The sequence below is a fragment of the Lepidochelys olivacea genome (genome assembly GCF_965140295.1).
Source record: "Lepidochelys olivacea isolate rLepOli2 genome assembly, chromosome: 9".
NCBI classification, from domain to species: domain Eukaryota; kingdom Metazoa; phylum Chordata; order Testudines; family Cheloniidae; genus Lepidochelys; species Lepidochelys olivacea.
Genome location: NC_140419.1, coordinates 63,289,509 through 63,313,553, shown reverse-complemented (window position 1 = coordinate 63,313,553; position 24,045 = coordinate 63,289,509). Strand labels below are relative to the sequence as shown.

General features: G+C 45.6%; 1 protein-coding gene across 4 annotated transcripts in view; it reads right to left on the bottom strand.

The window, feature by feature from the left end:
* Positions 1-20,750, bottom strand: part of LOC311526228 (hepatic and glial cell adhesion molecule-like) — a 42,879-nt gene extending 22,129 nt beyond the window's left edge. For 2 of the 4 annotated variants that reach the window (XM_084639056.1, XM_084639055.1), the window contains exons 1-6: positions 20,505-20,750; positions 14,351-14,426; positions 12,636-12,974; positions 11,407-11,676; positions 9,695-9,748; positions 7,995-8,060 (exon numbers count right to left, since the gene is read on the bottom strand). In XM_084639056.1, the coding sequence (XP_084495182.1) occupies positions 7,995-8,060; positions 9,695-9,748; positions 11,407-11,676; positions 12,636-12,974; positions 14,351-14,426; positions 20,505-20,525 (826 nt within the window). In that variant the 5' untranslated portion in view covers positions 20,526-20,750. Of the gene's footprint in view, positions 1-3,408; positions 5,879-7,994; positions 8,061-9,694; positions 9,749-11,406; positions 11,677-12,635; positions 12,975-14,350; positions 14,427-20,213 lie in introns of those variants that run through there. The other 2 variants (XM_084639054.1, XM_084639053.1) reach the window with 2 other exon arrangements.
* Positions 20,751-24,045: the final 3,295 nt, after the last annotated feature.

Below are 24,045 nucleotides of genomic sequence, written 5' to 3'. Positions count from 1 at the left end.
AGGGGTGGCCTGGCCCCTGCCTCCATTCCAGCCTCCCAGAACTCCCACCCCCATCCAACACCCCCCCACTCCCCACCCCTGACTGCCCCCTGTATCCAATCCAAACACCCCGCTCTCTGCCCCAACCATCCCCCTGGGACCCCTGCACCTATCCAATCTCCCCTGCTCCCCACCCACTGACCGCCCCCCTGGGCCTCCCCCACCCCTATCCAACCCTCCCTGCTCTCCCCACCCCACATTACCTGTGGCGTGGGGGAAAGGGGGGCTCAGTCCTTTCCCTGTGCATTTCCCCTGCTCGTTTGGCTGCTCTCCCTAGCAGTCGGACAGGTCTCGCTCCCTGTCTGGGCTTGGCTGCTGGAGACAGGGGCCAAGCATGCTGGAGGTGGAGAGGGGCCCTGGCTTGCTATACCCCTGTCCCCTGCAGCAGCACCCAGGCCCCTTGACTGCCCCCCCAAACTCCCCCTGACCGTGCTGCCCTGGAGCACCAGGTCTGGTGGCACTATAGCTGTGCTGCCTGGGCAGAGCTGCAGCCACTCTGCCCAGGTGCTGGGGGAACTGTGACTGCAAGGGAGGGAGGCAGGGGAGCAGAAGGGGAGGGGCCAGGGGCTAGCCTCCACCCCACTCCCTGTGCTGCCGGGGAGTTGGGCTGGCTCCTCTGCAAACCTGTCCTGACCCCGCTCCCTGGGAGGAGCTCGGGGGCCAAAGGGAAGGGTCCTGGGGGCCTGATGTGGCCCACGGGCTGTAGTTTGCCCCCCTCTGGTCTGAGCGATAGGCTAAAGTAGGACTGAGTGGACTTGTAGGTTCTAAAAGTTTTACATAGTTTTATTTTTGAATGCAGTTATTTTTTGTACATAATTCTACATTTGTAAATTCAACTTTCATTATAAAGAGATTGCACTAGAGTGCTTGCATTAGGTGAATTGAAATATACTATTTCTTTTGTTTTTTATAGTGCAAATATTTGTAATAAAAATAAATATAAAGTGAGCACTGTACACTTTGTATCCTGCATTGTAATTAAAATATATTTGAAAATTTATAAAGCATCCAAAAATATTTAAATAAATGCTATTCTATTGTTTAACAGTGCAATTAATCACTTATTTTTTTTAAACATGTGACTAACCACAATTAATTTTTTTAATTGCTTGACAGCCCTACTTCTAACCCTATGGTTCTATGAGTCCTTGTACCTTAATTACCAGCATTTAAATGCATGCTTTATTTTCCTGTACTGAAAAGAACTAAGCACCGGATGCTGTTCTATCTTACTCAATGTTAATAACGAGCTAATGGGATTACAGTGGTTTGTAATTTAAAAAATTTACAAAAATCAGACAGATCAGAATCAGGCCCATAACTGTCAAGTTTTTAAAAGGTGCCCACACTCACATTTTCTTGACATTTCAAAGAGATTAAATTCTAAAACAGAGTTTTAATCAGGATTTTTAAATGATTGCTCTATTAATAACCCATTGAAATTGATGGGACTTTTACCATTATTGATGTACATTTAACTACTACTGCCTCCCTGCCCCAGATCATAATTTCAGCCTCTCCAGCTGTGCTTGTTTCATATCAGGTCAAAACATGAATAATCCTGGAATAGAAAAGGGAATTCAGGTGATGTAATTTTTTTTCCCCAGAGAAGTGAATGATCAATACCCATGATTCTAAACCCCTCATTCTTTATGAGATTTTTTTTTTAAACTCCAACATCTTGGCAGCTTGCAGCTGTCCCCCATGCAGTGATACGGTACTGGATGATGTGTGTTTCATCGCAGATTGCTGCCAGCCATGAAAGCAATGGAGGAGTGGTTAAAAGATGCACAAGCCCAAGGCAACTCATTTAAATTGTGTTCAGTGCTGAAAGAAAGGACATGACTTCACTGAAAAAAACAGGTGTATTTTTACATTCAGATGCTGCATCTCACTGTAAAATCTGGGGAGGGGAGAGAGACAAAGGGCTGTACTTTTTACCAGGTGTAGGGACAGAGGGTTAATCTTGACTAGGTTCATTGGGTGCGGAGGAGGAAAAAAACCCCACCTACCTGAGAAGATATGGCCAGAGTTCACAAACCCGCAGGTGGCAGTGTGAAACCCTCAAACGTAGTGTGCAAACAATATATACTCTCTTGTATGGTGGAGATTCTACAAGAACCTGGGCTATTGAAGAACACAGAGATAAGTCCTGAGGATCCTATGCAATTACCAGCACCAGGTGCCTGAGCACCTTAGCTTGTGGATATTTGTAGTAACAGAAAAGTACAAGAGGATTAAAACTATCACTGGGACTCCCACTGGCTCCCTCTTAGATACTTAATGCAACCCACCTTTACATATGCACAAAGTTAAACATTCTGAGGCCAGCTGCTGGTGTCCTTAGGATAGAAATGCACCCAAAGTAGTGTAGAATTATTAGCACAGTGTTTCATTTTCACTGGGGATACAACCCCAGTGGTATGTATATTCAGATGAAAACCCATAACTTCTTTCTCAGTTACTATTTTATTTTAAACCATCCTTTCTATAAAGAACAAAGAAAAGATTCCAAGAGAAAGAGCTGGGGTCTAGAGACAAGACAGAAGCATGGGGTTGGAAAACCAGAGTTCTACATTCTATTCCCAGTTCTGACACTGGCTTGTTCGGCTAACCCCTTCACTGCTCTCTCAATCCTCACGAATAGAAAAAAGAAAGCAACAAACTGAATATACTGGTTTCCTCTTGCAAATTCTCCTTCTTCGAAAGGTGTTCAATTAGCCGTAAATATCACTAGGGTAGCAGTGCCTTTTCCCAATACATTTTAAAGATCAAATCCTACCCTTCCCCTCCATGCTGTAGAAAGCCCTGACTGTACCAGGACTGCCATGGTTGGGCCATGAACTGAGCAGTAACAGCAGGTTATTATGAAACTGATTGAAGGACCATAAAGTGCATAGCTGGACTTCTTGGTGAGGTGGCCAGCACAAGGCAGAAGCACATTTGATAATACAATCTGTTCCATTACACTCCTGTTGGCATTTACTTCATGCTCTCCATGAAGGCAAGGCTGGATCAATTAGTGCCAAAATAGTTTCAGATTTGGTACCTACCAGAAGGAAAGTTTCCTATAGCTTCAAAAGCCAGAAGTAAACATTCCGATTATCTTCTGACCTCCTGCCAACTACAGAAAAATCTGCAAAACTTCTAGTATTCTCCAAGTAACAATTAGTAGAACAACAGAGTTATTCATTGCCCTTTGTTCTGGTGGTGGCTGGCAGACTGTAGAAGATTAACTAGCAAAAGTTGGCACTGCACAAGCATATTCATGATACAAAGATCTGCTCTTTGGATTATTATGAAGGAAGATTTGGACCCAGAAAACATATACTACAATAGGGCTGAAATGAACTACAAAGAGCAGGGGAATGAAAGCAGAAGTGGGAAGAGAGGTTTTTATTATTATGGGGGTCCAGTCACATGATGGGAGAAACACTTGGACCACCTGGCCTATCAGGATACAAGATCCATCCGAAACATAAAAACAAGAGGAGATATTTTCATTTAGTATGTGGCGGTGTGTTGAAAAGGGGCTAAAATGTTAATGAAACCTTTGTTGACTGTTAAACATTTATTGGAATACCACCACTAAGAAGCTCTTTAACCTTTCCTTAGAGACACAGAAAAAAGGAAAAACAGTATTTGGAATAAAAAGCATTAATTAACACTTTCCTTGTAACACTATCCCTTATTTCCTTTAGCTGTGTAGAATTCTTTTTCAAGGGAGAAACCCATGTTTGACAGTTGTTTAAATAGCATGAAAGGTGGTATGGATTGTCCTTTAGGGGGAAGAGAAAAAGGTCGTTGAGGTGGTTCAGAATGCTCCTGTTAAAGTCTGATCCTGTTTTCCTGAAGACAAAACAAAATGCACACGAAGACAGGAATAAAAGAAGAGCAAAGGGAGAAGATGCAGCTTCAGCCTTGCGCTTGATTTCTTAGGCCAGGTCCACACTACACGCTTACTGTGGCATGACTACATCATTCGGGGGGGGGGGTGTGAAAATCCACACCCCTGAGCAACACAGTTATACCAACCTAAACTCCCATGTAGGCAGCGCTATATCGAAGGGAGAGCTTCTGCTGCAGACATAGCTACCGCCTCTCCCGCAGGTGGAGTACGGCCACGTCTGCATTACAAAATTAAGTCGATGTACAGCCACCGCAGTAATTAAAGCAGTGTTTCAGGTCCACGCTATGCTCCTCCTGGCGGCAGTGTGCACACTCACCAGGAGCACTTCCACCAACTTAAGTGGGGCATTGTGGGGTACTGCCAGCCGCCAGGCTGCTAACAGGCCATGTAAGTAACACACTGTCTACATGGACACTGGGTTGCCGTAATTACACTGACCAAAGAGCTATGCCTCTTGTGAAGATGGAGTTAAGTCAATGTAGTGGACGACTTACATTGGTGGGTGCCTTACGTCGGTGCCCTACATTGACCTAACTCTGTAGTGTAGACCAGCCCTCACTAAGCTGACAGGAGAGCTCTCTCCCATTGGTTTAGAGCATCTTCATCAAAGGTTTATAGGACAGACCTGCCCTTAGGGATCTCTTCACTTTATAGCAGTGGTTCTCCAACTTACGTATTGATGACCCCTTTCATAGAGCAAGCCTCTGAGTGCAACCCCTCTTATAAATTAAAAACACATTTTTTAATATTTAACACTATTATAAATGCTGGAGGCAAAGTGGGGTTTGGGGTGGAGGCTGACAGCTCATGACCCCCCGCATAATAACCTCACGACCCTCTAAGGGGGTCACGACCCCCAGTTTGAGAACCCCTGCCTTACAGAAACCTGAGCTCTTCATGGGGTTTAGCTCAAATCCCCTACCATCCACAAAGAAAAATCTCTGATCCAGGTTTGGAGGTACTTTAAGCCCATGCTAGCTGACCTAGCTGGGTGGGGTGAATTAGAACTAGGGGTACCAACCCTCCAGGGTTGTCCTGAAGTCTCCAGGAATTAAAGATTAATCTTTCAAGAAAGATTATGTCATGTGATGAAATCTCCAGGAATTTGTCCAACCAAAGTTGGCAACCCTAATTAGAACCCAGTCTCCTGTGTCACTCAGGCTGGAACCCACACACTTTGCAGTGAGGACCCAGGCTAAAATCACTTGAGTGCTGGCAGTCCTCCAATGCCTTTCCACAACTCCCCCTAAAAGACACACAACTTCTCCCACGATTGACACAGTTGCTCAGGAAAGAGTCCTAGAGCGTCTCAGCACAAAGAACCATGGGCTATGCCCCCAGACATGCACAGACAAGTGCAGAAACAGTGAGGACACAATCACATAAGTAGGGCTTTGCTGTGGGGAGGCTTGCAACTGGGCTCAGCTAACCTGGCTGGCAATTACTGGGTCTAACTGTGCAGACAAACCTTTACTCACAATCTTACTGCTGCAGAAACAAGCACTGCCCTCATTAGGCACCCCAAGACTTGGCAAATGTGTACCAGCACTGGGCTGTAGAGGGCATTTCTTTTAGCTGCTGCTGGTCATGGGCTCACAGCTGTGTTGCAACAACAACAACAACAAATGCCGTCTTGGCCAGCTAAGCCAAACTCTTCTTAAAGAGATGGCCCAAAGGAGAATGACAGGAAAGTGACAAAATAAGGTGGGGGAAGGAAAAAGGACACGAGAGGGTGTGACAGCAGGAACCCAGGTGTTGTTCAGGACTCAGCTGAAGCCTGGTTAGGAGGCCTTTCAGAATCAAGAGGATTAAGGTCCAAGAGTGCCGCAGTGGTTTCTGGGGTCCCAGAAGATGGTGATGTTTGCTCCTTACAGTCCACGTGTCCCCCTGGTCCACTTGAGCGACCGCCAGACAAACAGCGTCTAAGAGCTTTAAAATAAACCAATTGAAAACTAAACTGTTTGGTCAATTTCTATGATAAACATGCCTGCACTATTTCAGCTCATTGTCAAGCCAGACCATGACTTCACCAGAAGACCTGCAGCCCCTTCACAGGTTTTGTTTCTTTGTTGTTTAGGTTAAAAAACAATCCAGCTGGTCCCAGTCTGTTTGTCTTTAACTTCTGCTGCCAACAGCTGCACGGAACCGGCTGTGTTGGACTCTTGTTACCTTGGGCCCTGGAGAGACCAGGTCTCGGCTCAGCAGTGCCCATCTCCCCCTGAGCCTCACTTCACAGCTAGCTCAGCCCTGTTACAAAAGCCAGAGAGGCCGATTCTCCCTCACCTCGTGGAACCCACGCCTGCTTGGAGTGGTGCTCTGTCCCCCTCTAGTAGCACCCAGCCCAGCTAGCGACTGATGAGACTGTTACAGCTTTGGCTGAGAGCCGCATGGCTTTTACCTCACGCAGCGGAGGCTCCTACGCTGAGCTTCAGAGCTCCCATGTTTGATCCTGCCTGCCGACGGCCGGGGTCTGTCAGCGTTACACTCACACCTTGTGCAACCAGTTGCACCCGTGCAAAGTGGAGATAATACTAGGGGCTTACACTTCTCAGTTTATATAGGCCCACCTCCATTCCACCTGCACAAGCCCCCTGCGTGCCACCCTCCCATCCCCCTCTATTTCAGGGACTCTCTGTCACTCCCCGCAATTTCCCCCCTGCCAGGGGTTCTATGCCCCCCATTCCCTCCTCCTCCTGCATGCCAAGCAGCTCTGTGTTTCCCTCAATCCCACTTCTTTCCATGCCCTCCATCCACATTCCCCCAATGTTTGAGGCTTGTGTGCATCCAATACCACCACTCATTTAACATCCACTTGGCACAGGTTTACATGCTGGCAGAAAGTTCCCGGCAGTGGAGAACCGGGCCCTTTCCCTCCGTCTCCCATGCCAATACAGACCACCAGCAGATTTTGTAGCGAGATTTCAATCATTTTTCCCCATTCTGAAAATTTCTCAACCATGACCAAACAGTGGATGTATTTATCCAGGAGCAGCAAACTCCTCTGAGCCACACAGCACACGTAACAAAGGGCTTGTCTATACCAGGAAATTATTCCAGAATAAGGCACAGTTTGAGTTTAGAGTACTAGAGCTATCCTGGAATAACTCCCTGTGTGGATGCTCTTATTCCAGAGTAAGAATGCCTTTTTCTGGGTTAGCTTAATCCAAAAGTGGATTAATTTAAATTCAGGAATTCCTGAATAAGAGTGTCCACACAGGGAGTTATTCCAAAATGGTTTATTCTACTATATAGTTATTCTGATCAATTTCCCCATGTAGAAAAACCCCAAATGGCGTTAAGAAGCTAAAATCGAGCCACTCATTTGTTGGAATACTTTGGCAGGCTTGGAAGACTCTTGTAACAATGACCCTTTGTTTCCGTGCAGGCATCCCAATATCAACCCACCAAATATTTTCTGATTCTTATAAATGTCTCTCCATCAGGCCAAAAGTTATGCTGTGCAGCAGCTTTCCTTTCCAATCCCTCATCCCCATTAAGAAAAAAAAAATGGAAGGCACACCATCAACTTAGAGAGAGAGAGATCACACTCTGCTGGAAGTTGTGGTTGGGGGGGGGTTGTTTTTTTTCTAAACGTACTATTGTCAAAGTAACGATTAAAAAGTCATAGCAAAATCATTTCTCTGTTTCCAGTGTGTTTTCTTTGTGTAACTGTCAAAACTCTTCATCTAGCCAGTTTCACCCTTTTCCTGTATAGTCAGCAGTATGCACTTCTGGTCATTGGTGTCGGTATGTCACAAAGGAACAGGTGAGGAAAAGAAAATATATACACGCATGCACACACACAGAGGAAAATGTGATTGTAAAAGAAAAGAAGAAGATTGGCAGGGGACTCAGAGCAAAAGTAGGCACTTTGAACTCATCTTTTGGGATGCAGTAGATTCCAAATGGACAGTTTTCCTTGGAAGAACATCTGATTTAATAATAAGGGGGAAAAAAACACACACACACAAAATGGAGTTACCAAAAAACACAAGCCCCCAAAGCAAGCAAAGGGATTATTTTAGGATATTTAAATACAGCTTACCAGAGTCTCCACAGAAACACTGTGTTGGACACCTGAGATGTTTCCTTGAAACATATAAAACAGCAACTAAAAAACCAAAACAAAAGTAGTTGTAATTTTCCTGAAAGTTGACACTTGATACTTCAGGTCAGCACAGCCCAGAAAACCCCAGGTTCCTCTTTCTGTTGAAATTTGAAGTGGTGAGTGTGGAAAACGGAGAAACTATATAAGTAAAGGAGTTAAAAGCAATCACTCGCTTACACTTGCAAAAAAGGGGATTTGATTGATTTGTTGTGTGTCTTGTTTTCCCTCATGAACATGTCAATGGTGAAACTTTCCCATCACTTTGCAGCAACCACCTCCTGTGGGTTAAAGCAATGGTTAGCATTGAAAGCGCAGGTGACAGAAAATGCTAGCAGTCTCCCTGACAGTCCCAGAGTTGCCAGCTCTTGTGATTTCATGGTCACTCTTATGATATTATTGTTTTCCTTAGAGCCCAGCTTCTGGAGCTGAGAATCTCAGCTTTCATCTCTCTCTCTCTCTCACACACACATGTTTCTGTGCCTCTGGTTACAGAGAAAAGCCAGAAAACAGGATACAAAACTAAGGCTCATAACAAGAAATTAAAAACAATAATAATCAAAAGAACCCCTCATTCACATTTATTATTGTTTAAAGCTCTTTATATTTTGGTCCTGACTCTCAGGTTTTGAACTCTTGGGGCTGGTAATACCACAATCTGCTGTCAGGCCTTCCATCTGGGAAAGCAGCTCCACTTCAACGTGGCTGCTCTTGCATAAGACAGCATACCGGGGGTGGCTCTAGAGAGTTCCCTCGTGGTCTCTGGTTTGGGGCATGGAAAACATAACAGCTGGGAATGTGCATAGGCAAGATGCATGGTACTGAGGCGGTTTCCGCTTCAATTAAATCCCATTGGACACATTCTGCAGTACTCACCCCTGCTAACTCCTGGGCAAAACTCCCAATGAAGGCCCACGAGTAAAGATTGCCGGATTAGGTCCCATGACCCCAAATTCTCTCTCCCTGATCTGGGCACACAGAGGACCTACTGTGTGATACCGCCCACCCTCAGCTCTGACTCACAGAGGCCTCTCCGTGGGTCCAGCATCCACAATGGGAGGGGGAGAGACTGGGCCAGCCAATGTGGGTACACAACAGCCCTCCTTCAGAGGATGAACAGAGGGGATCAGAGAGTCCAGAGGTTTTTTCCTAGAGACCCTCCACCCAGCTCTTCTATGTGGCTGCTGCAGCTTCCCCAGACACAGGGGCTGCAGCTGTACCTGTCCATTATTCAGGGAATGCAAGTGACGGTGAGGGGAGGCAGCTGGTGCCCTGCCCACACACCCCCATGACAGGGGTTAGGCACTATCTAGCCCTCAAAGATCATCACTGCTTTTGCTGCAAAGATATGGTCATAAGTGGAGTCAGTGGCAAAGTCCCGTCAACTTCAGCTGGTGCCCAGGTTTGGCCTTAAGCCTCAACATGTACGAATATGTAACAATCAGAAACTGATACGTGCAACTGTGACAGCCATGTTTCTGTGTGTGAGATTTGGCAGTGTAAAGACGACTTGCATTTATTTCTGGGTCACTTATCCCATCTCTATTTGGCAAGCCTCCCGGAATTGATCTGCCATGTGAACTGCCAGTGGCACAATCGCAAAGAGGGAGCCACAAAAAAAGAAAAAACATATTACTTACCTAGTACAAAAACGACAATCACCACGACGACTCCCACAACCACATTTGAAGGATCTGTGAAAAATATATTGCAAGATCAGCCTCATTTGGGACATGGCCAGTAGCAAGTATCTTCTTCCCTACCTCCAGCCCCCACCCCCGAGCAAATCTTTGCGACCTGACTCTTAGAGATTTCAATATTAAATGTTCAATAAGCATGTGCTTGTCCCTCTCCAGCCTTTTGGTTTGTCATTCCCAGAAAAACATCCCAGATCTGAAACCCCTGCTTGATCTGGGAATTAACGTACATGGAGGAGAAAAGCTGTGTATATGTTATGAACTGATTATTTCATCAAGACCCTACAGTGAAAGTTCAATAGCCATAAAACATACAAAAACCAGAACTTGAGACACCCAGGCTTAATTACGACTCCTCCCACCCACTCTCAAAAACCCACATATGGCCAAATCATTCAAGAAATAAAATAAGCCAAGTAATGCACCAAAACACTTGGGGGTGTTTTTTTTGTTATTTTTTTTCCAAATGTGGGTGCCAAGAGTTAAATTTAGGCACCTAAATCCTGTAGTAATTTGATTAGTAAGAAACCATGAACAAGTATTACAAAGTGGTTTAATCAGACAAAAGCCTCAAGCACAAAGTCTGGGATGGGTCTCAAGTTCTCTCAGATTCTGTCAGATTCTGGGTATATTTAGATTTGGACAGGATGGTTCAGGCTTATTTAAATACATCCTCATTACTTCTGAGTGCAAATATATCACCTAAGCACAGATACTTGGTTTAGGTGTTAGATTATTTCAGGGTGCATCTACATCTTTAATGTCCACAAGTGAAGATAACCCACTTAAAATAAAAGAGGCACTTAGGCATGTGCTTATCTTCAAAATGTGAGTAATCCCATTGTCAGACTACTCAAATGCTTAAAGTTAGGTACGTGCTTAAGTGCTTTGTTGAGTGTTTTGATAATTCAGGACCATATTTAGGACCATAATAAGTGTTATGCTCTGAAGCACTGAATTACATGTATGTGCAATGAACAGTAGAGCTGATTGGTGGAAAAAAATCCTGCAGAAAATTTTGACTTTTCCTCAAAACACCACACATGTGCACATACGCGCACACACAAACACACACACACACACCCCCTCAAAACTTTTCAGGTTGTCTTGTGGGGGTTGGGGGGAATTAAAAATTTTCAAGCAAAAATTTGCATTTAGCCTAAAAAGAGTTGACAGTAAGTTTTCAACCAGCACTAGTGCACAGCTCCAACATATCCACAATGCAATGGCTGGAAGTTGAAGCTAGACAAATTCAGACTGGACATAAAGGTGTAAATTATTAATGGTGAGAGAGTAATTAACCACTGGAACACTATACCAAAAGCCGTGGTGGATTCTCCATCACTGACAATCTTTAAATCAAGACTGGATATTTTTCTGAAAGATCTGCTCTAGGAATTGTTGTGCGGGAAGTTCCCTGGCCTGTATTACACAGGAGGTCAGACTAGATGATCACAATGGTCCCTTCTGGCCTGGAATCTATCAATCTTCTTGAAAATGTAACCAAGTGTTATTCAACAACCTCTGATCATTTTCCTCCTCCTCCTCACCACCGCTCCCCACCCCACCCAGAAATACCATTGGGGTCATTTGTTACTGGAATTTGATTTGATTGGCAATTCTGTTTCTTGCATTAAAATTAAATGCCCACTTACTCTGGATGTCTAGTTTCAGGGAGGTTTCATTCCAGCTGACTTGATTGCTGACTTCGCAGGTGTACACCCCATTGTCAGACAGTGTTGTGTTCAGTATACGTAACATGCTGTCATTCTGAAAGAGCAGGAAGCGACTGTCTTCAGGGAGATGCTTGCCATCCTTCTTCCACCGATAGGAATCAACTTTCCCTACTGGCACCTTACAGACAAATTCGGTGGTGGAGCCCACCAAGGAAGAGTTGCTCTGGAGCTCTGGCTGAGACAAGGGCTCTGGGCGAGAGGAAACATTAACATTTCCAAATAAGGCCTTTGTTTTTAAGGGTTTATTAATTTCACTGGGGGTGGGGAGTGTTTTTAGCAATTTGAGTTTTATATAAAATTGGGGGGGTGGGAGTTGGTCTCTCTACATACTGTAATGAGTGCTCTCTTTGTAATGTCCCCTAGTGCGTTTTAACCAGGGGCACTGGAACGGGGGAGGGGGGGGCGGAGGGGGTGTGCACTGGGCCAGGCACTGAACAAACACAGAACTAAAAGACTGTTCCTGACAAAGAATTTATAATCTCACTCCTAGTTTCCAACCAAAGCAGATTTATGCACCTGTAAAAATAAATTACTTCTGTATTTGCAGGAAGGAAGCAGAGTACCTTTATGCAGTACCACTCAGCTTCAAAAACCAAGGGAGAATTAAAAAAGTACTTGTCTCTCATGTCATTAAAAATTAGTGCAACGTTTCTACCAAAAATTCCACCCCCAAATCACAACACCACTTTGTTTTTAAACTGTGCTATGCTTGCCCAGTTTTGCAAAGTTTCAGGAAATAAAAAACCCTTCAATATTTATAAAAAAAAATATTTTTAAATCAAAAGCTTAGCAGTGCAAACAAAAAAACTCCTGTCTCTAAAGCTAAATCTGATCGGCGTAGAGCATTATGAAATAAGCCATTGTGCAACAAGACAAGTCATGGTGCTGAGTCCTGTTTGGAGGGAAATTCCCCATCATAATCAGAAGGGTAACTTCCCATTCATGCTCCACCTATAGGACACTTCCTGATTGCTACGGAACTGTGCATGTCTATAGGTGCACCATGGGCAAGTGGAATGTAGAGTTACAGAGCTGTACTGATGCTTTTTCCATGGGCTATGTTGTGCATTCTTATCTAATTCAAGGGTTGAATAAGAATTAGTATAGAAGTGGAGAAAGTTATCAAGACCATTGGATGTGGCACTTACCAATAACCTCGAGCTGGAACCAATTAGTTTCGTGGGAGCTTGTTCTAAATCTGTACAGTCCTCCATCTCCCAACTGCAATTTTATTTGGAGAGTCCAATTGGTTTTGCTGAACTCAACGTTCCCGTTATATGAAGGATGCAAATCAACTTTTGATTGGTCCTTAAAATATACTAAGATGGACAGAACTGTGGAGGAGACATTTTTATAATCCCAGCGTACAATCCCAGTGCTAAAATTCAGGCCTGGTGGAGAGAACACCACAGTGCAGCCTACAGCAGAGATTAGCCTGTCTGATGTTGGTGTAAGATTAGCAGAGTAACATGGAGAAAGAGTCCGTGCTAAAAGACAAGAACACAGGATATTTCAGGTTAATTATTGTTCTGCATGATCCTTCATGTGGCGAAAGCTGGGGATCTGACAGCTCTGACCACAGAAAGTGTCCCCAGCTCAGTTGCACTGTGAGTCATGCCAAGACTAGAGTGAACTGCAGCTCTGTGAACAACAGGTTGGGTTTTTTTGAATCACTGGCAATCAGGAAATAAACATTCATTTTGGTTTAAGCCAAACACAACATTTTTCAAAATATATGGTAAATCAAAAAAATTTGAAATATTATTTTAAATCCAACCATTTTGATTTTCTTTTGGGGGGTGCGGGAGAGAATTAAGTTATACATGGCTAGATCCCATTCATATGAAGAAACTCACATAGGGGCCAGGAAAATCCAAAGTTCCTTCTTCTGAATCATTCCATTTTTTCTGATGAAGAAACCAGGATAAAAAAGAGTGTCATGCAAGTCATCATTAGAAGATACTTGAAAAATGGGTGCACTCGACAGAAGTGTCTTTCTTTGGTTTTAAAAGGCCTAGTGCTAGTTACTGCTTGGGTAAGTGCTCTCCAAAAAAAAAAAAAAAAAAAAAAAGGGGGGGGGGTCTGGAATGTGTGCTTTGTGCCCCCCTTACAGGCGACAAGGAGGATTAGTAAGTGTAGACACTCCCTTAGCTTGAGAGGTGTCCGTAATACTATTGGATGTATGGCCCAGAGGCTCAGCTGATGTAAATCGGCATCTGGCTGCACATAGTTTATCAGTTGAGGTGCATTATTGAACTGATTCTCAGCACACGGTTATTTGGATACCTTCCTGGACAGTGCAGTGCAAATGCATTAACACGAAGGATTTTCTCTTTTTTAAATACCTTCCCTAAAAGTCAGGAAATTCCATTGTTACAATGTCCATAACCATGGAACTCAGCCACATTACACAAACATGATACATATCCATTAAACAGCATTGGGCAATAATGAACTACGACTACATGGGCCCCCATTCTGCCTTCAGCTACATCTCTGCAACCCCCCCCCCCCATTGGCTTCACTAAAATAAACCATGGTTGTTCGTATCTGAGAGCAGAATTTGACCTGCCATCTGCAAAAGGATCCCTTCAGCATTGCTGTGGGAACCATGACCTACATTTTCAAGTTACTAGTGATTTTGGGTGCTGGCCAAGCACCCAAGGTCAGAGACACCTAAAAATATTAGTTGATTTTGGAGATTTAGGGCCTTATCTTTTAGAATTTCCTGACTGTGGTGCTTATATTCTTAACCCGAACACTACAATGAACAAGAACTGTGATGTGGCATTTTGCAGTAGTTTTCAAGCACTGCTATGTATTCTTGTCTGTGTGCATGCGGATAGCTTGAATTAGTTTTTACCTGTAACGTGTGTGAAGTTTACTGCTGGAATTTCATGGACCCAGATCAACACCATGAGGAGAAAACAAACCAGCAGCTATGAGGAAGAAACAAAGTTGTTTTAGTGAAAAATTAGTAAAATATTTAAAGGCTTGTATGTAGAACCAGATATTTACACAGTGCTGCCTGAAGATTAAGACAAACTACTTGCTCCATGAAAACAGAAAACTCCAAAAGTCTGCAAAGCCCTTCTATAATGTCATTGTCAGAGTAATGTGTGAATGCAGTATGTCAAAATGATAGCTATAATATGTATAATACTTGTGCATACACAAATTCATTGGCTAGGCAAACTTACAAACTACGGTGAAAATGGCATTATATCTAAACCCACAATCCTGCAAAGACAGTTAGGCATGTGCTTAGCTATATGAATGGAGTAATCCCACTGAAGCAAATAGGAGCACTTGCAGCATGTAAAGTTAAGCAGGTTGATCCCAGTGGGGTTCATTGCAGGATTGGTGCACTTTGGTCCCTCCTCTCCTCTACCTATGGCACACAATAGCTGAGTGTCCCTTGGTCTAATTACCACTGTTGGGTTTAATAAGGGATAATATCAATGAGGCGGGTGGTGTTGGTGACCCCTTCTGGCCTTAAACCAATGTTTCCCGAACTGTGGGTCACAACCCTACATGGGGTCATAGCACCAGCAAATGGGGTTGCGGCTGGGCAGAGGATACTACGCAGCATGATCGCTCACGTACAGTGCGTGCGAGGCCACGATGCACGGAAGATGCGATTTTGCTTTACAAAATGGCATCCTCCATGATGTCTGTGGTCCTGGGAGGAAATAATTAATTAAAATGCGGTCATGTTGGCAAAAAGTTCGGCAACCCTTGCCTTAAACTCTATGATTAAGGTCTAAATAATCTTTCACTCTACATCCCTCCCTCAAAACTAATCAAAGAGAACTAATTTCCAGGCCCATCAGGATGGCTCACATTTGGCATGGCTAGGCCAAGATGCTTTGGATTATTGTCTGAGGCAAGGAAGAGAGACAGAAGCGCCACCGTGATTTTGCACCCCCCGTCTCTTCAGACTAACGAGTAAAATTTGCCCTGAGCTTTAAAAAAGTAAGTTCTACCGTGGACTAAGATGTGGCATGTGAATTTCCAATGAACCAGTTTGATTTTGGAGAAGTTAGGCTAGGGAAGTATGCATGCACATAAAGACTTTTCTTATAACAGGAATCTAATGCCCACCTTAACCACAGAGAGAGGACATCTCTCCATAACACAATGACAGACTGTTTGCACATTTAAAACACCATATTATGCAAAGTGTAATTTCTTATTTATTTTAATGCTTGCACAACAGTTTGTTTTTCTCTTTAAAACCAGGAATTTTAGCCAGGCCTCAGGCTGATTGCAGAGACCACACTGAGCCTACCATTTTGAGTGTGTGTGTGCAAATGCATTTCTTTGCACCTTACATTCACATGGCTCACACACAGTTAGAAACCTAACCATGTGACTCACTGATACAAATAGACAGACTTTAAGGGCAAAACTCTGTCCTGAAATAGTCACAAAAAAACTTTGATTGCAGCACAAATAAATATGCCTGAAGTTTTGTACCATCCACTTTTTAAAAAAGCTTGCAACACTCATTTCCTGCTTTCAAAGCACTTCACTTTTTAACCTTTGGGCCAAATCCTGCAAACACCTGAGTACATAAATACATAGTTAATTTTACTCACATAAGTAAAAGTGCTTAAATGTTTGCAGCCATTCTTAAAATATGAAGTGTGGGTACAAGGGTTGCAGTTTTACTAAATCCGGCAAGCACTTATTTACATGCTTAACTTTATGCGTGCAGGAAATGCCAGCTACACATGCAGGATCTGGCCCTAAAGTTCCACAAAGAAGTATTTTGGGAAAAAAAAAAAAAAGAGAAAATGAGAAGACAGTAAGATGATGTTGTAATTATTATAACTTCAAGACATGCCTGCACAGGTGAAGAGTGGCCGCTAGCAGAACTCATTTTCAAAGCACACTGCATGATTTATTTGCTCTGTAATTGGCACCCACCCAACCTGCAGGATGCCGAAGATGCCATTCCATTCTGAAACTTGTTTATTTCTGGTGTGATCTGAGAGGAGTTCTGTGCTGTTCCCAGCCTCAGACTTTGGGGCATGGACTTTAAACAGAGGCAGGGTGATTAAGATAACAAAAGGTCTTATTAAATTAAATTAGGATCCTTAGATGATCCTGAAAGCATTGCCAGGCACTACAGTTAAAAGATAGGAAACAAAGGGTAGGAATAAATGGTGAGAATGGAGAGAGGTAAATAGTGGTGTCCCCCAAGGGTCTGTACTGGGACCAGTCCTATTCAACATATTCATAAGTGATCTGGAGAAAGGGGTAAACAGTGAGGTGGCAAAATTTGGAGAGGATACAAAATTACTCAAGATAGTTAAATCCAAAGCTGATTGTAAAAAGTTACAAAGAAACCTCACAAAACTGGGTGACTGGGCAGCACAATGGCAGGTGAAATTCAATGTTGATCAATGCAAAATAATGCACATGGCAAAACATAATCCCAACTATGCATACAAAATAATGGAGTCTAAATTAGCTGTTACCCATCAAGAAAGAGATTTGGGAGTCATTGTGGATAGTTCTCTGAAAACATCTGCTCAATGTGAAGTGGCAGTCAAAAAAGCTAACAGAATACTGGGAATCAGTAGGAAAGGGATAGATAATTTGACAGAAAATATCATATTGCCTCTATATAAATCCATGGTATGCCCACATCTTGAATATTGAGTGCAGATTTGGTTGCCCCATCTCAAAAAAGATAGATTGAATTGGAAAATGTACAGAGAAGGGCAGCAGAAATTATTAGGGGTATGGAACAGCTTCCGTATGAGGACAGATTAAAAAAACTGGGACTTTTCAGCTTGGAAAAGAGATGACTAAGGGGGTATATGATGGAGGTCCATAAAATCATGACTGGTGTGGAAAAATTGAATAAGGAAGTGTTATTTATTCCTTCACATAACACAAGAACTGGGGGGGGGAAGGGGTCACCCAATGAAATTAATAGACAGCAGATTTAAAACAAACAAAAGAAAGTATTTCTTCACAGTCAACCTGTGGAACTCTTTGCCAGAGGATGTTGTGAAGGCCAAAACTATAACAGGGTTCCAATAAGAACTAGATAAGTTCATGGAGAATAGATCCATCAATGGCTATATTAGGCAGGGTGGGCAGGGATTCAACACCATGTTCTGCATGTACCTAACCTCTGTTTGCCGGAAGCTGGGAGTGGGTGACAGGGGATGGATCACGTGAGGATTCCCTGTTCTGTTCATTCCCTCTGAAGCATCTGGTATTGGCCATGGTTGGAAAACAGGATACTGGGGTAGATGGACCATTGATCTTACCCAGTATGGCCATTCCGATGTTCTTATATAAAACCCAGATGTATCTGCCCCCTGCTGTAACCCACCAGATCCCACCCCCCTCCCAGAGCTGAGATCGAACCCAGGAGTCCTGATGAGGTCTCTCTCTCTCCACAGAGTTAGTAACAAAGTAAGGTTTAAAATGTTAACGTATATCCCTACAGCCTCCTGAAAAAGAGAGATCCCAGCCGCCTGGTCCTCGCCACGCTCTTCAACCAATGCAAGCAATTCTGCCGGACTCCCAGCTCCTGGAAGAAGGCCATGATGGCGCTAGTGTACAAGAAGGCTGAGCAAGATGACCCTGGCAACTGGAGGCCCATCTCCTTCTGCTCCCCAATGTACAAGCTCTATGCCAGCTGCCTGGCGTCGAGGATCACAGAGTGGTCGGTGAGCGGGGGAGCCATCAGCTCCATCCAGAAAGGCTTCATGTCCTGTGAGGGCTGCTACAAACACAACTTCGTCCTCCAAACCACCATCGAAATGGCCAGAAGGGAGTGACCTGGCTAACGCCTTTGGGTCCATGCCCCACCACCACATCTTTGCCACGCTCCAGGAGTTTGGGATGCCAGAGAACTTCCTTCGTGTGATCAGAGAGGTGTACAAGGGATGCAGCACCATCATTCGCTCGGTCGAAGGGGAGATTGCCGAGATCCCGATCCGGAGTGGAGTTAAGCAGGGCTGTCCCCTCAGCCCCATCACCTTTAACCTCACCATGGAGCCGTTGCTGCAAGCAATCTCCAATGGCACAGATGGCTTCAACCTCCATGGTGAGAGGGTGAGCATCCTGGCTTACGCGGACGACCTGGTCCTGACCATGGACGACCCAGAGAACCTCCAACGTATGCTAGATGCCACCAGTCGAGATGCCGATTGGATGGGGCTCCGCTTCAATGCAAAGAAGTGCGCAACTCTCCACATTGACGGCAGCAAAAGGGACTCGGTGCAGACGACGGGGTTCCAGATCCAGGGCAAGCCCGTCATCCCCCTGGCAGAGGGGCAGGCGTACCAGCACCTCGGCATGCCAATGGGTTTCTGTGTCCGGCAGACACCCGAGGACACCATCCAGATCTTGCAGGATGCCGCCAAGATCGATGCCTCCCTGCTAGCACCGTGGCAGAAGATAAACGCTCTGAACACCTTCCTGATCCCCCACATCTTGTTCATCCTAAGGGGATCTGCCGTGGCGAAGGTACCCCTCAACAAGGCAGACAAGATCATCTGGCAGCTGGTGAAGAAGTGGCCGTTCCTTCCCCAGAGAGCCAAGCTGGTCCACATTGCCCACAGGCAGTGCCAATGTCCCCTGCATGGGCGACCTGTGTGACATCGCGGTGATCACCCACACCTTCCGCCTGCTGACACGTCCGGCCATGGTAAGGAACATCGCAGCAAACGCCCTCCATGGCGCAACAAAGAAGCGTATCGGCAGAGCCCCCTCCAACCAAGACATCGCCAGCTTCCTGAGCGGTTCCCTGGATGGCGAATTCGGACGGGATGGGCACAACATCGCTTCACTGTTGTCCCGCACTCGCAATGCCACGCATTGCCTGGGGAAGTGCATCGGCTGCTGCTGGGAGTGGTGCGAGGAGTGCCAGGAGTCCTTGTGCCACAGATCAGGTCCAACGACAACACCATTGTCACTCCGAGCGCCAGGGGCATGCTGGAGAGGACCCTGAAGGCAGCCATCCACTGACTGTACATGGAAACCCTGAAGCGTAAACTGGACCAGGGTAAAGCCTTCGAACTGAGCAGCAAGTGGGACGCCAGCAGCCACTTCCTCACCGGGGGCAGCTTCATCCGTTTCGCCAACTGGCGGTTCATCCGCCGTGCTCGGCTCAACTGCTCAATGGAGCCGTCCGCCACGGGAACCGAGACAAGTGTTGCAGGAAGTGCGGCTACTCCAACGAGACCCTGCCCCACGTCCTGTGAAGCTGCAAGCCCCGCTCCTTTTACCCCCAATCGGGGAGATTGCAGATTATGTATCCCTTATGCCACCCGCTCCTAAACCGAATTTCACACCCCTTGATAATCTGTACCATTCCCTGATAACCAGAAACTTCTATGCTTAAACTCTGTCCCGTTTTCTTTTTACTTCAACATCTTCTTAACAAAATTATTAAATCTAACCAGTGTCCCTTCAGTGACTTGCCACAAGATGTCAGAACATGTTAGAATTAGAGCTGAGTGGGTCTAATATTCATTTAATTTTCTTTTTTCGTATAGGAATTAGATGCAGTGTTCCTGTCAGCTAATTGCTAAATTATCTGGCAAAAAACTAGAGTTTTCAAGTGCCTAACTAGCCCTTGGAATCATGGCTCAATTCCCTCCCCCCTCTGAGATGATTTATTTCTCCCCTAACTACTCCACTCGGAGGCTGCCATGGCCTCAGCAGGACCCGGTGCGAGGTTACAGCTTACCCACCTTCGAGCCAGGAGCTGCTATTCCCCGCTAGGGAGGGAGACGCTCCTCCTGGAAAGTCACAGCCCGGGAACGCAAGGGCTGGGGGAAGGGCAGCGGACCAGAGAACAGGTTTTGCTTCGTAGCTACTTCTCTCGGCCGTGGTCACCGCACGCGCTGCGCCCCGGATCCCCGCCCGCGAGGGCTCAGCCCGGCAGGGGATTCAGAGCGCTAGCGATCGGCCCTGCCCCAGCCCCGCGCTGACCAGCGGAGACTCGCAGGGAGCCCGGCGCGGGGAGGGGGTGGGGGTCTCACCGGAGCTCCGGAACGCTCCATGCTGCCCGACCTCGACGGGCTCAGCTCCCCGGCGCTCCCGCCGCCGCCGCCGCCAAGCGCGATCGGCTGCTCCCCAGCTCGCACCTCCTAGGTGCAGCTGCTTACGAACTTCCTCCAGGCCGGAGCGGAACCTGCCCTGCTCCGGTGGAGTCCAGAGCCAAGCCGCGGTACCTCCCTGAACTCCGAGCTCGCCCGAGGAAGCAGCGAAGTAAACACTGGCTTATTGTCTCGCTTTAGGAAGCAGATGGGCCGGCGCCCGCCGCCCCCACAATAAATCGGTGAGGCTGAGGTCATGAGGCCAGCCCCACCCATGCCTTCCACCCAGCAACAAGGGCCTTGGAGGCCGTGGGAATTATCCCTGGTCTGACTGCTGGTCACGCTGCCCTAATTTTAGGGTTGCCACCTTTGAGGTACAAAAACCAGGGCATCTGGTATGATCCTCAGTCCATAAAACTGGACAGCTGACCATGGTACTAAGTGTAAGCAGGGGAATGGTCCCGCTATTGTGGGGAACTTTCCTGGCTTCTGCACTACCCCGGTGAAGTGGGCTAGCAAAAGGATCGGAGTCCTCGCTCCCACTTCCTTTACCCAGTGACCTCCCTGCCCTTGAGGACTCCCCTTCCACTCTCCTGTCTGGCAGAGTCCTCGTAACCCCAACAAGGCTCGGCCCAGGATTCCTGGGGGGCTCGACCCCCAACCCTGCTGCGGTCACCTAGGACAGGGGCTAAGGTGTCCCCACTCCGGGGTACTCTCTCTCCACTGGGCACATCTCTGACCCACTGACCATTACATACAAGTTAAAGCAAATACAAGTTGTTTAATTAACAATTAATTTTAAAAAAAGAATAAGGAAAAATGGGAAAGGTTAAAGGAAAACACATCACCCCGCTCTGTAGCAGGGAACATCACAAACAGTGTCTTTGGAACGTTAGGGCAATTCACAGTCTGTTCCTTGTAGATCCCAGGCCTTCTTCTCAGGCCCTGGCTGTGCTGCAGGGATGCTGTGGGTTGGACACTTCCAATGGTGGTGGCCACACACCTCCGGGCTTTGGGTGGTGGGACCCTTCTTCCCAGCATCAGCCCCCCCATCGGGTTAAGATCCCCCTCCCAGTCTGGCCTGCAAGGACCCTTGGCTGGTGGTGTCTTTCTGCGCTGGACCCTTTGCCCAGGGTCCCCCCTTGGCTGGCCCCTGTTGCTCACCGCACCTGGCAGCTCTGCTCCCAGCACAGGATCTGCTCTCCATGGGCTGTGTCTCTGGCTCTGTGGCTGCAGCTCTGCTCCCAGCACAGGGTCTGCTCTCTCCCTGGGCTGCTTCTGTGACTCTGCTCCCAACTCTGACCTGCTTCCTGGGCTGATTTTCTGGCCCCTCTGGATCTGGCCTGGCTTTGCTCCCCAGCTCATCTTGGGCCCCTGCTTTCTCCTTAGCTCCTTAACTCTGTCTGAGCGAGGCAATTCCACTCACATGGAGGATGGGACCCATGCTGGCTTCCTGATTAGCCTGCCAGCCCTGTCAATCAGGCTGACTGGGAGCACTGGCCTCTCCCCATTGTTCCTGGGGACTGTCAGTCTCAGGTTCCTGATTTCCCATCAACTCTTCCCCTTTCTTTTGGTACTGGGAGCTAGCAACCAAAACCCCCACACTGAGTTTTAGTAAGGGGACAATAGTCCCCTTACATAAGCATCCTGACAGATTTCCCTCCCCACACCCCAAAAAGGGAAAACACCTTGAGAACAATGGTACAACCAGCAGTATTCCCAGCAGTTGCCAATTTGGATGCAGAAAGAGAACAGGTAGACAACTTAGCTAGTATGGGGCCTGATCCAAATCCCATTGAAATAATAGGAATCTTTCAGTTGATTTCAATGGGCTTTTGACTATGTTGAAGTACTGCAGAAATGGATCTGGGGGTCATAGTAGATCACAAGTTAAGTATGAATCAACAGTGTAACACTATTGCAAAAAAAAAAAAATGAAAACATCCTTCTGGGATGTATTAGCAGGAGTGTTGTAAGCAAGACATGAGAAATAATTCTTCCACTCTACTCCGTGCTGATTAGGCCTCAACTGGAGTATTGTGTCCAGTTCTCAGCGCCACATTTCAGGCAAGATGTGGACAAACTGAAGAAAGAGAAGAGCAACAAAAAAGGTCTGGAAAATGTGACCTATGAGGGAAGATTGAAAAAATTGGGTTTGTTTAGTCTGGAGAAGAGAAGACAGAGGGGACATGATAATTTTCAAGTACATAAAAGGTTGTTACAAGGAAGAGGGAGAAAAATTGTTCTCCTTAACCTCTGAGGATAGGACAAGAAGCAATGGGCTTAAATTTCAGCAAGGGGCAGTTTAGGTTGGACCCAGGAAAAAATTCTTAACTGTCAGTACAGTTAAGCACTGGAACAAATTGACTAGGGAGGTTGTGGAATCTCCATCATTGGGGATGTTTAAGAGCAGGTTAGACAAACACCTGTAAGGGATGGTCTAGATAATATTTAGTCCTGCTTTGAGTGTGGGGGACTGGACTAGATGACGTCTTGAGGTTCCTTCCAGTCCTATGATTCTATGATGTTAGGACCCCTTTCTTGACCGCAACAGAAGATTTTTCCAACAAGCAGGAATAGCTGAACATTACACAAATTAAACATCTGTATGGGCAGTTCTTAGACTATAGAGGATCTGGAGAAGAATCATTAAAAGCTTCTTGCAGGTGCACAAGACAAATTTCACAAAGAAATGGCTGTTACAAAGGACCATTCTGATGGCCACTCAATACCAAGAGGTGGCAACTGTGAGAATGTCTTGAGTCCATGATATTCTAATGGTTCATCGAAGAATGAATTTGTATCCTAAGGTCCTGCAAGCATATATGGACACATTTAGCTTAGCCATTTGCAAGTTGACTTCAATGGGGCCATTCACATAACTAAGCCTTTGTGGGATCAGAGCCTACATAATATAAACATTTATTATCTATGAAAAAATGGATCAATTTTTATGGCTTTAAAATCCCAAGTTCTGTAAAAGTTCCTATGAATCAAACTATTACATGGATTCTTTCAATATTTCATGTTCAATAATACTGTTAATGAAATTGACCAAAGACACAGTCTTATTAATGGAAGAAATTGATAACACTTTTTTTTTCTTTGAAAAAAGGTATTGTTTAATATTTCTTTAAATTTGAAAGCGTCTGAGTTGTGACACTAGCAGAAAGGAGGTTAATAGATGTTCACCTCCTGGAACAGGTTTTAATAAATAACTATGAATTGTTAGACCATATGTAGCCCTAACATCAAATATAGAATCACAAAATTCCTCTCACACATTAGAAGCTGTCATAAAAATAAACGGAAGGGTAACCACCTTTCTGCATACAGTGCTATAAAATCCCTCCTAGACAGATGCAAAACCCTTTCACCTGTAAAGAGCTAAGATAACCTCGCTGGCACCTAACCAAAATGACCAATGAGGAGACAAGATACTTTCAAATCTGGAGTAGGGGAGAAACAAAGGATCTGTCTGTCT